The sequence below is a fragment of the Pseudopipra pipra genome, chromosome 10, assembly GCF_036250125.1.
Source record: "Pseudopipra pipra isolate bDixPip1 chromosome 10, bDixPip1.hap1, whole genome shotgun sequence".
Lineage (NCBI taxonomy): Eukaryota > Metazoa > Chordata > Aves > Passeriformes > Pipridae > Pseudopipra > Pseudopipra pipra.
In genome coordinates, this window is record NC_087558.1 from 6,016,493 (window position 1) to 6,035,770 (window position 19,278).

A 19,278-nucleotide genomic window follows, 5' to 3' on the forward strand; every position below is an offset into this window, starting at 1 on the left:
GAGCAACTACTTTAAATTAAGGCCACATGTGGATTTGCACTTGTATAATTTAAATCAGTTTATTAAAGTAGATGCGTGCGAAATCCGTAACTTGCTGTTACAATGTGTTGCGCTGAGGAACAAATGCCCATGAATTGTTGAGTCTTTCACTGTCGTGTTTTCCTCTTTTTGGCAGAATTCTGCCTGCAGTGAAAGCGCCGGTGAATAGGCAGCAGTGTGGGCCATTAATCTGAACCAGTTTGGGAGTGTGTTGGGGGGAAATGGAAGAAGGGACACGATATGCATTAGGCTGCAGTGAAACACTTGGTGGGTTCCTGCATTTGCCAGCTGAGGTAGCTTTGTTTTCTGAAGGTTTCCAGTGAAACACAGTTCAATTTATCTTCAGTTTTCCCAAAGCTTTACAGATACATCTAGTTTAGTGCCCATTGTTTCAGGTATAGTTAATTTTTTCAATTTTTACTTCTTTTTTTTTTTGTTCTGTTTATGCATTTTACTGTAGCAACACTGCAACAGTTGTGGTTTGACGTTACCTTTGTCCCCTGATTAAAAAATCTGAACTTGCTCTGTGTGGTTCAGCTTGATTAAATATGTTTAGACTTCTAAGCCCTTACTGGTTTTCCCATTGTTATATTTATCCTTTTTATGTGTCAGTGAATTTTTCATATGTGTTAATGTCACAGATTCTTAAGAAACTTGGAGATAAAATGTTGTGTCTGCATAATCCACGTAGGTAGTTTATTACCAAGAATATGAGTAGTCATGTCGTGTTAATAACAAACAGACCATCTGCCTCCCACAATTCCTCCAGCTAGCTGATAGTTTAATAGATGACTTTGTCTTCCTAGTAGATGTGAGAAGCAGTGCTGGATGACCATGCAATATTTCTGAATCCTGTTTTGTGTCCTCTTGTCTGTCTGTAGTTTCCCTAACTCTGCATTAAGAGCAAATTTAGACTCATAATACATTTGCAGGAAGAAAGACAAGAAAATGTACCCGAGTTTTCCATTGATATGTAATGATTCTGCTTTTTTTTTCCCCAAAAAGAATTAATTGATGCTGTAGCTTTGGGATAGCACGCTTTCACTGTCTATCAGCAGCCACCCCCTCAGCCTTCGGGTTGAACCATCTCTGCACTGCAATATCCATTTGTCCTGGCAATGAGCAGTTCAGGTGATTGCACATCAAAGTATACTGAATACTAGGGGGCATTTTTCAGCCTCAATTCCAATTCCTGAACATCTGTGTATTGCTGTTGTTTTGTTCTTTTTATTTATGCTTTATTTGCTTAAAAATGGGCTTTGAAATTTTAGTTAGATCATAAGAGAGGCTGAAAATGAATTAGACAATGTAAGTATTGCTACTCCGTGAAACCAGCACCTGCTGTTCTGGGAAGACTTTGTGTGGTTTATTTTATTTTCAGTTAAAGAAAGTCCAGAAGTTCAAGGGAAGTCTAGAACAGGCAAGAAAATGTGGGTAAATAGATGGCTTGTGGGGGAGTGAGGTACACTTTTGGGCATGCAAGGTGACAACAGAGAATGTTGTATATACTAACACATGTCAAAGGGGAAGGTGAAGGAGGAGCAGGTCTGGTCCCTTTCCTGTCACTTTTCTAGAAAACTGCACTATGACACCTCCGTTTTGCCCTGTACACCCAAGGGTTATAATGTGCCCCTTAGGGATGCACTTCACTGGAGCTGTGTGGGTTTTATGAGACTACTGAGAAGAGATGAAGTGGGTATGTCAGCCTTAGAAGTGACAGAAAGGACATTTTTGTGTGGACCTGAAGTGGACTGTGCAGGTGGTTGCAGCAGATTTGCTCTAAACTTACAGGATTCTGTATTACATTGCAAAGAGAGCAATGGCTTTGGAAGCCAAAACTCAGAGCAGCTTCAGACTTGAGACTGAGAGAGGCTTGGAACTGAGCAAACAAATACTTCGAATTTTGCCTGCTTTAAAAATTTATCCTTGTAGTGTACACACTGGTATACAATGAAGTCAGCACAAATCTTGAAGTCTTGTACTTAAGGTTAGTTGTCTCTGTGGGAGCTGTTTGTTTTTTGGGGGGCAGGGAAATGAATTCTTAACAGCAGATTTTCAGCACTTTGAAAATCTGACCTATTTTATACAGTTCACAAAGATGTATTCAGGACCAGTCCTTCTTGAAGCAAATCAGTGATGAAATGGGGAGGTCAACAGAGCTAAAGGAGCCAGTGAACTTACTGGAGAGGTACAGAGGTGAAATCAGAATAAACAACAGCAGAGGAATAATAATTGACTTTCGTGGAGGCAAACGATAATTGGATACTAATCCTTCATTTTCAGTGCAAGTGGCATATTCAGAGTCTCCTCTGGTTGGACTTCAGTTTCAGAGGACTGGGGTCATGCTGGAAGAGGGCCAGAAGAGGTCAGGAGGGCAATTGAAGATGTCAGGAGCAGTAGCTCTTAGGAAATGGATGAAAACACTGAGAAAGTTTGGTTTTAAGACAACATCAGGTGAGGGATAGCCATAAGAGCAATCGTTAAATACTTAAAAAAACTGTTGCAGGGAGAAAAAGATTAGCCTGTTCTCAACATGAGTGGTGGAAGGGAGAAAATACAGTGTGTCTGAATACAGCAGGGTGATTATTTAAATGGACAAGTTGCTATTTTTGGAAGAGGGAGGAAAACATCTGCCTGGAGTGGCAGTGGGGTGAGCTGAGCCTGCCTTGAACCAAGTGATGTCCTGTGGTCTCTTCCTGGGCCTCTCTTTATAAGATTTTATGCTTGTTCCTTTGGAGAGAGCTTTTAGTTTATCCACAAGCAATTCGATTTGTGGTACAGCGTAAATAACTCCAGGACAGTGTTTCGGTTCTCAGCGTTGATTTCCTCAGTTGTGTGTTAGAACTGAACGGTCAGCTGGAAGATGTCAGTGTTTTCAGATAAAACAAATGCATCTGAAATGCTGTTCAGCTGATCAGATGGAGATTATCTGAACTAAACCATGTGATATGGCATTCATGATAACATTTTCCTTATATAAGCACATAGAGTGGTATTTTATCCTTGCTCCTTTTTTTTTCTCTCTGCAGTTTTCATTTTAACCAATATATATTTTTGTAAAACATCCAAGATCATGTATCAGCTAGTAATCTCTCCAGTTCCATTAGAATTGCACTGCTATGTTAAAATACACTGATAAGAAAATGAGGCTTGTAACAGAAACATGGCATCATCTTGTGACTATCTGAGGTTTTCCTGCATGTAGGGTTAACTTCTTGAAATTCATGAAATAAAATGAGGGGTTTACCTTATTTTTAATTTAAAAATTAAACATTTATATGGTGATCTATCTAATTCCAAGTAATACTAAATCTTCAAGTAATAGGTAGCTTCTCTAAACATTTCTGGTTTTTCTTCTAGGATTTTGCATTAGCATGCCTTCTTAATTCCTCATTGTCCTTTGGGAACTGGGATGTTATTCAAAAGTTAAATCATACAGTTCAAATAAAGATGTCCAGTGCCATCAGAGTGACACATTGAATGTAATTGCTTTGGAGTTCACTGGGTAACCTCATGATCTACAATTGAAAAGAATAAAATACTGCTAGTATTTTTTTTTTTAGATTTTTTTTTGATCAGCAAATTTTTTCTATATAAGAAGCAAGATTTCAAGGGGTTTTTTTGTTGGTTTTTTTTTGATCAATAGGTTTTCTATATAGAAAAAGCATGAACTGCTATTCACATGCACACAGAAATGGTCTCTTGCTGGAAGTAAACCTAATTGTCCCTGACAGTAAAAGGTACCACTTGGACTTGATTATGCAGCTGGTCACATTTTATTGAGACACTGACATATTCCCTGTGGTCTGGGAAGAAAAGAAGATTATATCATTGTGAAGTTTTGCTGGGTCAGTGCTCTGCCAGTGAATGCAGGGTTATATGCAAACACTTTCAAGGTGAGGGATTGTCTTTTCCCTGTGCTCCTTCTGCTGTGCCTCAGCATTGCCCTGGCATCCTAACCTGTTGGAAAATGCAGGGCACAGCTGTTTGGAGCTCAGGACTTGTTTTATTTCTTGCATTATGAGAAAATAGTAGTAAATCCCTTTGTTATATAACTGGACCTATAAACTTTGAATGAAATTAATCCCTTTGCTGTATTTAAAACAGAGGCTAAGATATCCTTATATGTCCAAAATAAAACTAAAATAGATTCCACCATCCAGAACGTTAATGTGACTTTGGACATGGTACAAGTTTATTTAAAATACTTTACATAGAATCATTCAAAGATACAGTTTGTGATGTTATGCATGCACTCAATCCTGTGTACCATAGAGGAAAACCTATCTCTTGACTGAAATTTAGCAACAGTGAAAGTTAGGAAGAATACAATAGTTGAGGTCATCTTATTGATTGTGAGAGAAAATGGCATTTGAGATATTATCTTTCAATCTCTAAGAGATTATCATGTGATAATAATAAAAAAGAGGTTTCTTGTCTAGATATCTTCACTGTGTATATATTTTGAAAGAACTTTTTTTGCTGACAGTTCATCTGTTGAAAGCAGTTTATTGCAATAAAAAGAGTAAAGGTATGAAGGAGTAGATCAGTCCTGTTTGTGGTAAGTATTTGAAGCCTGAGGGCTCAGTGTTGGGAAGAAGCAAGGTTTGCTTGCTTTGCTAAAAGGAGAGCTTGTCACTCTTGTAACCAAAGGGAACAGTGAAACATGACAATGACTTCTTTTGTGCTGAGGTACAGAATGTTAAAGTTGTCTCCTCTCTCTGTAGAATTAACAGTCTTAGGGTCTTTGAAATAGCCCATTCGAGGGTCTGGAGCTGTCATTCTCCATATTAAAGTTTCTGTGGTTCATTAACAATTCTTAAAATGGATAGTGATTACTATCCTTTTTTTTTTTTAATGTGCTTCCAGAATGATGGGGAGAGATGCTAAATGACATTCTCATCCATCTCTACACTGGGCAATTGAGCAAGATATATGTCATGGAAAAGTGAGTGCTTAAAAAAAAAGATGATTAAATATGATTTTAAATAAAATGTAAGGCACTTCGATAATTGCAAGCCAAGAGTGTAAATCAGCCAGTCTGGTTTCTGTTCCTTGCTCTGTCAAGGAACCTACCTTTCTGCCCTTGGGTGATTTGCTTATCGTAAAAGTTTTTTGAAAACTTCCACATTTTTGTGGGTTTTATTTCTTTGGCATCTGGTTTAATGTCAAAGTCAACTGCCTTTCAGATTTTGTCTTCAGATTGCAAGTGATAGAAAAGCAGTAATTTAACAGACTTTTTGTCCAAATTTCACAGTAGAACTTCAGCCAATTGCACATGCTCATAGTCCATTGCAAATGAACACATTTAAACAACCTTCACTTGGCCAGTGAATTTTACTGTACCTTTGTGCTCTGTTGACAAGCCAATTCATTCATTAAGTACTGTGGTAATATTGATATTTTGCCATTCATTTCTCATATTGCAAATAGAAATTGTATTATGAAGGTCTTTATTTTTGAAAATCTGATGTATTAAGAACAGTTTCTATGAAATTTACAACCCAGATAACGTATTTTGCATATGTTCAAAGTCTTTTTGGCTGACTTGCAAAGAATCTGAATTAACTAAACTCTTCAGTTCTTTGCCCAGCAATTTCTGGACTCAAATTCTAGTGCACATGTTCAATGTTTTTTGGATCTTCTGTGAGGGGTTTTTGTGACTGGCACTTGCAGATGCTGCTGATTCATGACATGCTGGGAGTATTCTCTATGTTGCTTTAGAAGAACACGCAGAATAATGAAACAAGGACCTCCCTTATGCTGGGATGCAGTTTATACCTATGGTGCCTTCTGAAACTGTGACTTATATCAGGAGTTATTAAGAATTAGAGTAAAAGGATTCAGAAGAGACAAACTCTCATAATTTCTACACAGTGAACCTGCAGTGAATTTCCATCTTGAACGTAACATATTTGCAGATGACTGCCTTGTTGACAAATGCTTACCTTTCAAAACTTGGATACCTTGGATTCATTGAGTATATTTCTGCAAATGTCAGTTGGTTTGTTGGTGGATCTGGCCACATACTCCTTGTGGTGACAGAGCTGAACTCAATAGATTAACTTCTAATTCATATGACTGCTTCAATTGCAGCACCTGCATCATTCAATAACAGTTTTTGACAATTTTCCTTTTTCATCAGTAACAAGAGATAATGAATAGTTGTTCCTTAATAGGTCATTAAAATGTGATGGCGTCTTGAACTTTGAGCATGTAGAGGATATTGTTACATTAATTCTGCTTTAAAACGCTATTATGTTTTTTCTGTGTCTGATAGAATAGCCAAGACATTGAGTTTTATTGTGGGTGTTCTCTTCCACAACAAAAGGATTGTGTAACTGGAAGACTTGTTTATTAAGCAAATAGATCTGGAAGAGTCTTTTTCGGTTTAGACTGGCATGTTATTGCTGAAGAATAAGGTGAATACTCTCTAATTCACGCATATTTGGAGCTATAATTTTTTTTCAAAAATCTTGTAAGCTTAAAATGGACTAGAAGAGTAATTGAGGGGTTTTGCATGTGCTTGCCCTGTTTTTACCCTCCTCTAGGTAATCATTTGATATACCCTTGTTAGAACTCATATTGGTGCTCTGATGTCCTGGAGCACTTGAAGGATTTGGATGCTGGCTAGACGTCAGCATAACTGACATCCAAATCCCTCAGAAAGCTTTGGAAAGCTCACCTACGACCAATTTATGACTTAGCAATGTTTAGTGTAGAGGAACAATGAATTGCTTGTTTTCCACTAAATTGGAATCATGAAGTGAGAGGATCAGTCATTTTTCAATGCCTTCCACCATCTGCCTTGAATACAAGTTTGGCTTGTCTCCTGATGTTGGCAAGTGAGATTTGAACTCTCCTTGTTAGTTTTATTTAAAAAATATAAAAGGCATTTGACTGATGTGGTGGGTAGGAGCAATATGCTTGGTAGTCCTGCAGAGAAAAAAAAAATGTACAAAATAGCTAAGCTTGGGAGCCAGCATGAGGTGAGATCTGAGGGTCTTCTTCAATCCCATGGCAAAGAACTTCCCAGGAAAATGAGAGGTTTGCCCTGAAGCAGTTCTGCATGTAATTATACTATGATAGGAGAGGGTACATATGGTCGGGTACCCCTGCGAAACTCTAATACCCAGGTGGACTTAAACACAGTACAAAAATGCTATGAAGTTTTGTTTAAAAGTAGCTTTGGACCTGCTTATGATGTGACTTTCTAAAGAGATAACTCAGGTCCCTTTTTGTAGGATATATCCAAAAGCCACATGTTTAAAACAAAAAAAAGGTTCAAAAGCGCTTTTTTTGGCTGGAGAACTGTGCAACCAAATTTAGAGCCGGTGTTCTGGTATCTGATGTTCCGTATTTTTTATGGTTTCATGAATTGCATTTAGTCTGTGTCTGTGAAAAGTAAAAGCTGTCATAAATCATACTCCTTTATGTTAAAGAATGTTAAATCTATATAGTAGGCCCTGTGTAGAATTCTTAGTGGTAAAAAAACAGGTGCAGCTCTGTAAAGCTCCCTTTGACAGCAGAAGTGAGATGTTGTTACACAAGAATGTGCAGGGATTTGACTTTTCCATCAATAGGACAGACCATGATTTCATACTGTGTTCTGATAAGCCTGTTATGATTTTTTTTCTGTCCTGCAGAACTGGATGATGGCATGGGCTGGCAAAAAGCATTGCCTCCCATGAGAGGTCCGTCTCCAGTGGAGAGACTACTGTGAGTGACAGGAGGGGTGTGAGCCCCCTGGCACAGGTTTCCCAGAGGAGCTGTGGATGCCCCACCCTGGAAGTGTTCAGGGCCAGGTTGGATGGGGTTTGGAGCAAGGTGATCTAGAGGAAGGTGTTCCTGCCCATGATAGGGATTTGGCACTAGATGATCTTTAATGTCCCTTCCAACCCAAACCATTCTGTGATTCTAAGCAGTAGCACCATGTCACAAAGTTGCTGGCCATCTCTGGTGTCCAAATGTTCTGTTTAACCAGTGCTTTCCATTGCTTTCATGCTGTAGACCAGTATTATTGCTTGTTTATAATGTAGGAAGCATATCTGAATAGCCTTACCTGTTAATTTTGATCAATACTATGGTCATCATGAGACTGGAATGAACACAGTACCAGATTTCTTGTGACCCCTGACTGATATTATAATCAATACTACTACTACTACTAAACTATTAGTAGTATTCCTATCAGTGCTAGAAATATGCCCAGAATATCCAGAATGTATGGAAACTGATGGTAGATGTGACAAAGGACATGTCATGGATCTGCCTTCTGCAGCAGATGCTGGTGACTTTGCAATGTAACCTGAAGAGCCTGAGGTGGTTCAGGATCCTGTCCTGCACCAAGCTCCACGTAGTCAACTGTTTACACCATGTTTCTCTCACATATTCTAACCTCCTGATATTTAATTTCTCACGAGCATGGATTTTTTTATATTTATTTATTTTGAGAGTGGTGAATTTGTGGCCATCAGCTCAGACCACGGGAAATCCGATCGGGCAGTTGGAGACCAGCCAGTTGAGTGCCCTAATTAACAGGAGCATGTAATTAAAATTTAAGCAGATGTGGCTTGGGCAGGTGGTATTTCCTGAACGCATTTAGTTTCCTGTGTGTGCACACTCTTACGTGATGGATACAAATAAATGCTCCTCCTGCCACTGTGGAAAACACGGGTGCATGTGCTGAGCAGTTGGTCTGTGCGGGTGCTGTGCACTCACCCAACACCACTGAAACTGCCACAGCTCGGCTCTTAATGGTCTGAAACGAGCTCTGAAATCCTCAACATATGTAAACATTTTCAAAACTCAGCCTGAACAAAGTTTGTGGGTAGGAAAAAAAGACATATGCATGGGAGGCTATAAATATAATAACCCCATATGATGTGTTTCTTGCATTCTTTTGTGATTGTCTGCTACCAGCTGCTGTTGGGAGCATCGTATTAGACAAGATAACACTTTGATCTGCTGTAGCTTTACAAAATATGTGAATTTGTTGCAGCTCACAAAATTTGAAAACCACTACTCAGCTGAAAAATTGGCCAGTAAAAATTCCAAAATCACATTTGTTTTTAGTTCTTATCTAAAATTCCAAAAATTGCTTTATCAACGATTTCAGTGAACTGGAAGAAAATAAAGAGTAAAAATTTACAGTTGGAATCTGGGAATAAGGCACTTAGATAGACTTCTAACTCTGAAAAACTGTAATTCAGAAGATTTTTTTTTTTTTTAATAGGCCACAAAGTGTAGGCCATTTCACCGTGCTCGTTTCAGTACAGACATCAAATCTGTAAAGAAAAAAAAAAAACTACAAACAAACAACACTTGAAGTTCTTCATATTTGAGGGGAAGTTTTGTCCCTGTAGATTGTTAAGGTTGAATCTATAGAATCCTGCTGCAATTTTAGATTTGTTTTGTGGGGGGTTTATAGCAATTTAATAGGATTATCTGAGAAGTAATTATGTCATACAGTTAAATTATTCCATTTTTAGGTTGTTAGAGTGACCTGTTGTATCTGTTGAGTGGTGTTTTGCAGTGTCCCAGTGTACCACCAGCAATGAGCAGCGAGCTTATTTGCAGTACCTTGTTCTCTCCTTTAGCAAGCTGTGTCAAAAAGTGCTGTTGTAGCAAATGACTTTCCATTAAGCCATGGCAGGTCCATGTTCCCCATGGTTACCAAATTAAAACTGAAATTTGTGTATTTTGTGTGCGTGTTCATTTATCTTTTATAATCGTCTGTTAAGGAATGGCCTTTTGAAGCTTCAGAGGCTGCAGAACACCTGGCTTTATTTCATGTGTATCTTGGTCTTATTTCAAGTTGTTTTCCTATCTTTAGGACTTTGAATCTTCAACAGTGGTGGTCTCTTCCTCCTCACTGGGCAGGACATTTAACTGATCAGGCTGTAAAGTACAACTGAGATTTCTTATTTACACAAGAATTCCAATCATGTGTCTTCATAAACATTTTTTTGATCTTGTCGTCATATCAGAGTGGGAAAACTTTACCTTGTTCATTTGAAGTAGGGTTGTGCTTTCTGAGTTTTAAGTTCAATTTTATCTGTTTATCAGTTCAGGAACTGAACATATTTGAGATAGAGCAGAATGCTCATAAAACAAATTTATATCCTGTTCTGAGGTACATTAGTTCAGTATCTGATCTGCGTTAGAAAGTAAAGGCCAATAATTTTTGGAAATCTCTTTGAGAGCATCCTATAAGGGCACAGTAGTATTCAGACTGTTATTGTTATATTTATTAGTGTTGATTCTAACTTGAGACCAAATCAAGTCTATGGTGGCTCCACTTTACTAGATTATATAGATTTACAGCAACTGAGATGTGCCCATTAGCTTTGTGGTTATTCCCATTGAACGAACCTGAAAAAAAACCTGAATAAAGTAGCTTTTTAAATGTGAGCAAGGGAATCAAAAATTTGGCTGAAGTTATTAAAGGCAGTATTGTAAGTGGAAATTGGCAATCACATTGCTATTGATTCCTACTGAAAGTGCAGCCGCCTGCAGAGCTGAGAAACATCCTCATCCCAAGGGCCTCCTTCCCTCCACTGCTTAAATCTTACTGCTGTGAGTCTCTGAGGCCTGGAAGTTTTAGGAAGTAAGTTAATTGAGAATTTGTAGAGAAGGACTAAGAAGTGCGTGTGAAGTGTTGTGATTTTTCCAGGCAGAACTGCCAAACTTTGCACTTTTCCAAATTTGGCCGGGTTTGGGAAATACTGTTTTTGCGTATTATGCGTGGTGCACAATTAGTATGTGAAAAAATAATGGGTTAAATTACCTCTGACTTTAAGTTCATACAGTCAGCATCAAAGGCAAATGCAAGTTAGGGATTACAATAAATCTGGAAAAAAAAATCTTTCTGGTGCTGTTCATAAGGTTTATTAAAGTATTCTAATATGTGCTGATTTATTGTAATATAATGTGTGCTTATAATTTGAAATTTGATTTTAACATGCTTTAAAGATGTTATGGAGTAAATAGTGAGTGTGCTCATTTCTGTAACTTAATCAGATATGTTGTCACAAAAGTTTCAAATACATTCTTATTTAATTATGAAGAGGAAAGTAATTTTTCTTCTATTACTAAGGGAGCAATTTGCTTATTCCTCTCTTAATGCTTAATTCCTTTTATTGCAACCCAGTACTTCTTCTTGCAATATGCCATAACCTTATTGGCCTAGGATAAATTTCTTTAATTATTAATTCTATTAATGCTTCCATCACCTGAGGGAAATGCAGATATTCTGTTAATGATTGTGTTAATCAAACAGCTTTCTGTATTTCTGCACTGCCCAAGTTTATGTCATTACATTAACAGGCACAGGAGATGAAATTGGAAACTTGTAATATACTGCAGATTGGATTAACTCATCTGTTTGGTGTAGACTGCTCGAAGACTTATTTTAGATAATTTAAAAAGATTAAATCTGTAAGACAGTTATTCTTCCTGACAGGATCCCTGAAGTCTTCAACTTAAGTCCAGTGTTCTTGTAAAGATTTTAAACTTTGCTCCAACTGGGTTATTCACACACAGTGTGGCCTGGGATACAATATATTGCTTTGAGCAAATATATTTAAAAAAAAAAAAAAAAACACAACAACAAACTAACTTCTTTATATAAATATATGTATATTTTTAAAAGGCCTTTGGATGTTGGAATAATTATTTTTCCTATGTAGTGTGATAATGAACATTAGACATTGAATATAGTACACCTTTTTTGAGCCTTTTCTAGGTGTAATAGGTGCCATAACTTCCCTTTCTGCCTTTTTTAAGGATTTGATGTTATCTAGGCAGTAAATGTTGATTTTTTTTTTTTCTTTTAAAGGTTTGTTCAACCACAAGATAGTTTTGTTGAGGCGAAGAAGGGAGTCTTTGTGATTGACTTCTGTCCTGGGGTTAGTGCAGACCCTTCTGGAAGTAGTGCTGGTACCTTTAGCCAGGAGTATCTCACATGCAGCATTGCAGGGTTACCACAGCACTTGGTGGGATTCTCAGATACCTATTGCTTGCTTAAAAAGATTGTACATTATTCACCCTTTTTTTTCATGTGTGCAAGACAGCCAGGGTATTTTTTTACATTCTACTAAGACCTAAGACCTTAAAGCAGCTAAATTTAATTGGCCTTTTTGTGAAGAGATGATTGAGGACAAGAGTTTCAGTATCTCTGTGCTTGGAAATCAATACCTCTGTGATCCTTAATCTTCTTTTTCAGTCCTGAGTGCTTCATAGAAGCACACACACACACAATAAAAAAAATCCTGAGAAAATTCAGCAAATATTCCATAAGCTTTTTGTACTGTGTTTGGATAGTGCTTTTTATTTGAATAATAATGCATTTTTTTGCTGTCCTGCTTTGCTTAAATGACTGCTTGCCTGTATAAGTAGGGAAGACCTTTAGCTGTCCCTTCAGCATGCCTGTCCTCTAAAGTTATCATGAAAATAGTTTCAACATCTCGAATCTTTTGGCATTTGCTGGGGAGGAGGGTGGTCCTTTGGTGCCCTCATCCTGCCAGATGTGGCCCATCTGGCAGCCAGTGTTGAACCCTGATGCAAACCTGGTGATACACACCCAGACCAACCTGTCTGAATCCTCAGTTGACCTGTCAGTAGTTAATTTCCAGGTTTGTCTCTGTGCTTGCCAAGGTGGTTTCTCAGCTAATCCTGTAGTGCAGATAGGAAATCTCAGGAGGACACCCTGACAGTGAGCACAATATTTGGGGGAACAGTTGCATTCTACTTAGTAAATTTCCTTTACTTGTTGAATTAAAGCCAAACATATAATTACAACTAATTTTCAGCATCATACCCTCCCTGAAGTCCCTGAATGTGACTTCAGATTGTGTACTTCCTATTTAAAAGTTGATTAAATTGATGCTCTATCAGAAATTTGATCAGTGCCACATATGTGAATTTCAAAACAGTTATGTGATAATTTCTGTGGGATCCTTTATTTCAATTGAATGGTTTTCCTATTTTTTTTTAATTTTATTTCTCAAAAAGCAGTTGCTTTTGTCTCATAATTGGTAGGAAATTATTTGCAAAGGAATGAAGGGTGGTTGGGTTTTTTTGCACATTTGATGATAGATTATGAATAAAATTATGCACTGATGCCTACTAAGGTACAAATGTTATGGTGGGAAAGAAACTAAACCTGTGTTTACTTGTGTATTGTTTTGGTTTTTTTCCAGAGATTTGTTACAGTTCCCTAGGGAAGATGATGTAGACATTGCAATGAAAATTCTGGTTCAGTGGCGTTCCCAAGGCCTGGAAGATGTCCGGCTGGTGAATTACTCTGTTCTGCTTGACCTACCAGGCTCTTCTTCAAACACAGTAACTCTGAAAAGCAGTGGTGAATGCTTTTATCCGGGTGGACAACAGTGCAGCAGAGACCCCAAAACACTTCATAGCCAAGACCTCCTGTACTCGTATGCAGCTTACTCTGCCAAAGGAACTCTTGAGGTAATGTGACCATTTGTCTCTGTCATTTGTGGTGAAATAGAGTTAGAAAACACCAGCTTTTGTTGAACTTGACTGGAAAATGGCACATAGGATCATAGAAGCATTTAGGTAGGAAAAGCCCTGTAAGATCATCAAATCCAGTCATTAACATGGTGAAATGCCCAGCCTATTTTAAAATAAGCACATTTGCATAAAATATGATGTGGCCAATCTATTTAATCTTACAATCTTAAGTAAAATTTATAAACTAGTCAGACCTGAATGCTTCATATGAGATAGATAGATAGATAGAAAGATATAAATTAATTTTTTTTAAGTATCTATGTTTATAAATTGTCTTGGGTATAAAACTCTGAAAGCTGTGTCTAGAGCTACACTTTATCTTGCTGATGTATGAGTGCTACTGGTTTGAGGGGTGCTTGTAGGAAGGGCATGCAGGATGAGGCTTTCTGCACTAAGGCAGGTGGGAGTGCTGGGCTAATACCTGGAGCTCCTGAATTACGGTCGTGGATCTCACATACTTTCTTTTATGACAACTCAGTTGACACATCTGCTCTGTTTCCTCTTGAAAACCCCAATTTGTAGTTTCATTGTACTGTAGCTTTTGTTGGGAAGTTTTGTCAGCGAAAAGATCCTGCCTATTGGGATTTGTTACTTGACAAGTGAAAGAAGATCTTGGATTATCTTTTTTTATCCTGCTTACTGTCTTCACTGCCTGCCTTCCTTTAGATCCTTTCCAAATACATTGGGGGTGCACAAAAGGATCATAATTTGTTTACTTTCCTAGCTGAGATAGTATAAATCTCAATAAATATTTCTGAAATATAAAAACTGCAATTTCTCTGCTAACTGCATTAGCAGTTAGCTAATGTCTTTCTCCTTTTTACAATATTGTATGTTATTCCAGTGTTGCAGGAGGTTTTCCGTCTTGCCTTCTTTTTGATTTAAAATGCATGTTTGTTTTCATGACTTAGAACACTATTACACCATATAGGAATAGATTTTGAATTGCTTTGGGTTTGGAGGAACCTATTCCAAAATAACTTTATACTTTTTGAATATCTTAATATTTAAAATTATCAATTACTTCATTTCTAACATAAAAATACGACTGTCATGTATTTTCCTCTTGCTTGTGACAGTGTCTGCCCATAAGTTTTATTGATAACATGTAAAATGCTGTGGAACTCTTGCAATAACTCAAAATGGGGAAAGCTGCACAATGCTAACTAAGCCATTGTATAGACTATTAATCTAATTTTGAATTTTTGACTGTAGGAAATATGAGGACTGGGTAGAAAGTTTCTCATCTTGAAGTCAGCAAGCTTCAGCATCTTTTTCTTAAAAGCATTGAAGCTTTTTAATCCTATAGAGGAGCAGGAATGGAGTTCTTGTTCTTCTTTGGGAGAAAAACTTCTCTCCATCTCCTGTTTTTGTGTACTGACCATGCCTACTTTCCATACTGAGTCTCGTGAGCCCCTGTTCTGGAGATCTGTCCACTTCAGAGTTTGCTGTTAAGAAGAGAAATGAAGTAGGCAAGAGGAGATCCTAACCTGCATGATGTATGCTTTAACTTCTCCATGGGAAAATAAAAAGGACTAATGAACGGGTTTTCCTTCTCATATCACTTAAAAACTCTATATTTAATATTATTTTCTCATTGTAACTTAATAAGAGTAACTGTAATGAGATAAAAGTACAGTTGTGACCTTTAAGGTTTTATTTCATAAAAATCAATGTGTTGCTAACCAATTCATTAGATTAAAGGAAATCCAATGTTCCGGGAAAAATCCTTGATGTTATTACCAGCAGCACATACACCACCTTCCATTATGTTTCTGGGCAGTTTTCTCTCCAAGTTCAGCAGAAACGAGGACCACACACACTGTACTAATCACAAGGGTTGGACCTTGGCTTTGGCAAAACTCCAGACTTGTTCTTGAGCCAAAGTGTGACTCTCTGTGGACAGTTTTACAGTCAGTTCTTTGAGACACTTTAGCACCCTTACAAAACTTCAGATCTGTTCTTTTATTCTTCAGAAAGTCTATCCAAAACGTCCTGAGTTCTAGAGTTTTGCCTAAAAGGGAAATTTCCCCATTTGTTTGGGGTACAGATGAGTTGGTAGTGATCTAAGCATCCAGACTTTCAATCCTGTATACTAATCTCTATTATTTAAACTAATGGAAGTAGAAAAACTTTAAATGAGAAGTAGCAGGTGGTGGCTGTTGCTGGGTTCAGCCATCAGAAAGTGACTTGACTGCTTGCGGTGGATCTACAAGGTGCATATTTTGAATATCCTGCCGTGAGTTGTGATTGCGAAATCATGAGGGCTTTCCTGTGAAAAGGTATTTTTATAACAGCTACTCATAATCTGAATAATTTTCTTTCAAATGTGACACATCCTTAGCAGAAAATTTCCATTATGTGTCACCTAATCAGGTTGAATTGCTGATACTGCTTCAGTGCTGCTGCTTCATTGTATCTCGTTTGTCTGTTTGGTTTGCTAGAAGTTCAAGCAGATAAAACCATTAAGCTATTGCAGTCTGGCTACCAGCAGAGCTACAGCTCTACCTTCACGTTGACAAGGTTATTTGTAGAACAGCAAGGCTCGTTTTCTTTGACCACCTGTCATGTCCATTCATCATACGGCCATTGTGTATGAGCCATCCAATTTGTGCTTTCTGGTAACAGTCTAAACAGCATTTGTGAGTAAAAATGTGAGCATTTGTGATCTGAAATCTACTTCAAAAACCTACTTAGTGCCATTGTGATGGATGGTGCACTTTACTACTTCTCTATATTTCATCGGGCTGTGAAAAGGTGACACTGTTTACCCATCACGGTGACAGGCAGGGCAGCTTACAGTTCTGGAGAGGGCTGTCTAGTCAGTTTTGAAATAGATATTGAAGCAGTTATGTAAATAATATCTCGTAGGCTAGGTCAGTCTAAGGCAAGAATGACATACGTGAAATATATTTTTATTAAAACTTAAATATCAGCCACCTTTTATGGAGTTTAAACCTTTTGTCTGCTTGATGAAAACAGGAAAGCTGTTCTGGCCAACAGAGTGCACATATAAATGGAAATTACATTGCATCAAATTTATACATTAAAGCAAAATGCATTGTCAAATGGTATGTAGCCAGTCTGAGTGTAGTGTGGTGAATCCGAATGTGCTGCTCCCTGCCTCCTCAGTGTGTGGTGATCCAGGAGCTGTGTCTGTGTGTGCTGTCACTGGTGGAGGGATGAGCTGGGGAACCATCAGTGAGAGGTGATGATAGGAGGATGTGAACCCCCAGAGATCTGGTGTCCCTGTTCAGCACCTGGTTGGTAAGTGGTGTCAAGGTCAGCACACCTGTAGCCCATCTGTTGTCACATGTGGTGGTGATCCCTAGAGTGCAGTGAAGGATAAAGAAGGGTATGTTTTGGCTGGCAGTGCAGCAGGAGGCTGGGTGGTACTTGGGGCATCTGGTTTAAATCAGGCCCACTGAGTGCAGCCAACTTTAGGATGAAACATGTTCAGTTTTGGTGTTCAAAGTTTGTCTGCTCTGTCCTCTGTTTCTTTAGCAGCTGTAGAAACAGTCTAAGCAGAGGTAATGGTTGATGTGTTAGGACAGCATCCAAAGACAGACTAATTAAAGTAAAATGAAGAATATGTTTGCTTTGTATTCCCGCATTTTATGAAATTACGTTTGTGTGAGATGAAGTTTTTCTTGACTTCCTTTCACCTTAAATTTATTCACTCTCTTTTTGTGGAAGTATTAAGGAACTTTTGAAAATCCTAAATCTGCTTTAATACTTTAACTCAGATATTTAATGTCCTCTGTTATATGGCATAATCTCATACTACACTACACTGCCTCTTACTGGAATAACTGCTGCCAAATCCCTGTTGGTTCCTTTGCTGCTTCTCTGTGCTTTCTTCTTTTTATTTCCTCATGGATGCTTTCAGCAAGCCCAGCAAAAACATTTCTTTTCTTTCCTGGACCTCATATACTGAAAGGACTATGTTGGTTCAGGAACCAGAAGAGGACGCAAGAGAAGTACAAGTACTGGCATGTTCTTGAAATGGGAATGCATATGCAGGTGGGGTTTGATGGTTTCATGGACAGAAATGAATAGTGCCCATCTCTGAGGCAGTTCTCCCAACACCCAACTATGTCTCTTTAGTACCTTGACCCCTGCTCTGCTCCTGTTTCCCTGCTCAGACTTCTCTGCTGTGTCACCTTCCTTCCCTGCTGGCTTCCATGTTCCCTGTTTCTATCAGTTTCTCTGTTTGCAGTGTCTGATGTGAGACATTTCTACTCCCAACTCAGCCAGTGGTATCTTTGATTAGTTTTGGAGGGGCGTCAGGGAGCAGACAAGTGAGAATTCCAATTGCTTGCCTCTATCTACAACATGCAGAAGAGATTCTCTACATCTGCTGATCGCATATCATCCCGCTCCGCTTCATTTGTTTTGGTGACATTTTCTCAGCTATATGAGAACCCACCACAGAGATTAATGCAACCTGAAGCAATATGGGAAGTACAAGCCCATCTGTTAAGCTCACTCAGTGATCTTCCCACCATTCTTCAGTCTTGGCAAGTTGGAATAAGGGAAGCAGGACTCAGATTGCTGTCAGATCCTCTTTCACAAGGAGGGGGTCTTGGTCACTTCTTACCGGATACCCCGTCTTCTTATGGCTGTGTTGAGATGTCTCTTTCTCCCCATCATCCCTTCTTTCTCAGGTCCATCACTCTGCAGGAAGATGGGAGTCTTGCTCTCCTCTATTGCACGTCCCTCTAAACTTTCCCACTCCTTCCAGGTTCCCCACTTGTGTGTCCTGCAGTCCCTTCCCCTCTATGCTCAGATTCACAGTGCTGCAGCCCTGTTTCCTGGCAGTGCTGTCAGCTCTCTGTATTTCCACCTCTGCACCAAAATGTCTGGAGTTCCTCTGGAGGGGACAGTGCATCGGGAAGTCCTTGACCCAACAGCTTGCTTTCATTTGATTCGGTTTCATTGTACTGGAAATGTGATTAGTGCGCCCTTATTATCTTTTATCTTCCCTCCAGCTAATCAGTGGTAATTTCCTTAACAATATTTCCAAATTAAGATTGGTGTCAGCGGGTTGGTTTTAGAAAATTTTAAAATCTTCCCAGGTTATTTTTATCCCCAGGCAGAATTTCCAAATGAGCCTTCTGCAGCATGCTCACTTGCACATCTTGAATTCCAAAGGCAGAGAGTGCGGATAATTGAGATTAAATAATCACAGCATCTCTCCCTAAGTCTTTCAGTCATTTTTGATGGCACATTGGTGCAAAATATCGAGCTAGAGGGAATCTTGATACATGTGTGCATTTAATTCTTTTAGGCACGCCAAATTTAGTTCATTATTGTCTTTATTAACATTTTTTAAGATTTCTTCTCCAAAGAGACATGCACTAGCTAAAATGAATCCCTAGCAACTGAAATCAGTTTGCAGATGGTTAGGGCTATAGGTTGAATAACACATACACACAAATGAGAAGAATCATGTTATTTTTTTTTTTGTAACATTTAGATGTTTTAGAGGAGCTTTATTTATCTTTTATTTATAGAAGAGTTTCTCAGAAGCCTCTTCCACAAATAATCATAATTTAGACCACTGCTCTGCATACCAAGTAGGCACAGCAAATTTTCAAGACAATCTCACTAAGAATATGGATTTTAGAATAGACTTGACCTTTAAACAGAAAACAACATTCAACATTAACTACAGCATAGCTGCCACTCTGTTATAATTAC

The 19,278-nt window shown here is 38.3% G+C and overlaps 1 protein-coding gene across 2 annotated transcripts in view; it reads left to right on the forward strand.

Moving 5' to 3' along the window:
- Nucleotides 1–19,278, forward strand: part of NAALADL2 (N-acetylated alpha-linked acidic dipeptidase like 2) — a 436,265-nt gene that overhangs the window by 228,371 nt on the left and 188,616 nt on the right. For both annotated transcript variants that reach the window (XM_064665876.1, XM_064665875.1), the window contains one exon: nt 13,242–13,512. In XM_064665876.1, coding sequence (XP_064521946.1) covers nt 13,242–13,512 — 271 coding nt within the window. The remainder of the gene's footprint in view (nt 1–13,241; nt 13,513–19,278) is intronic.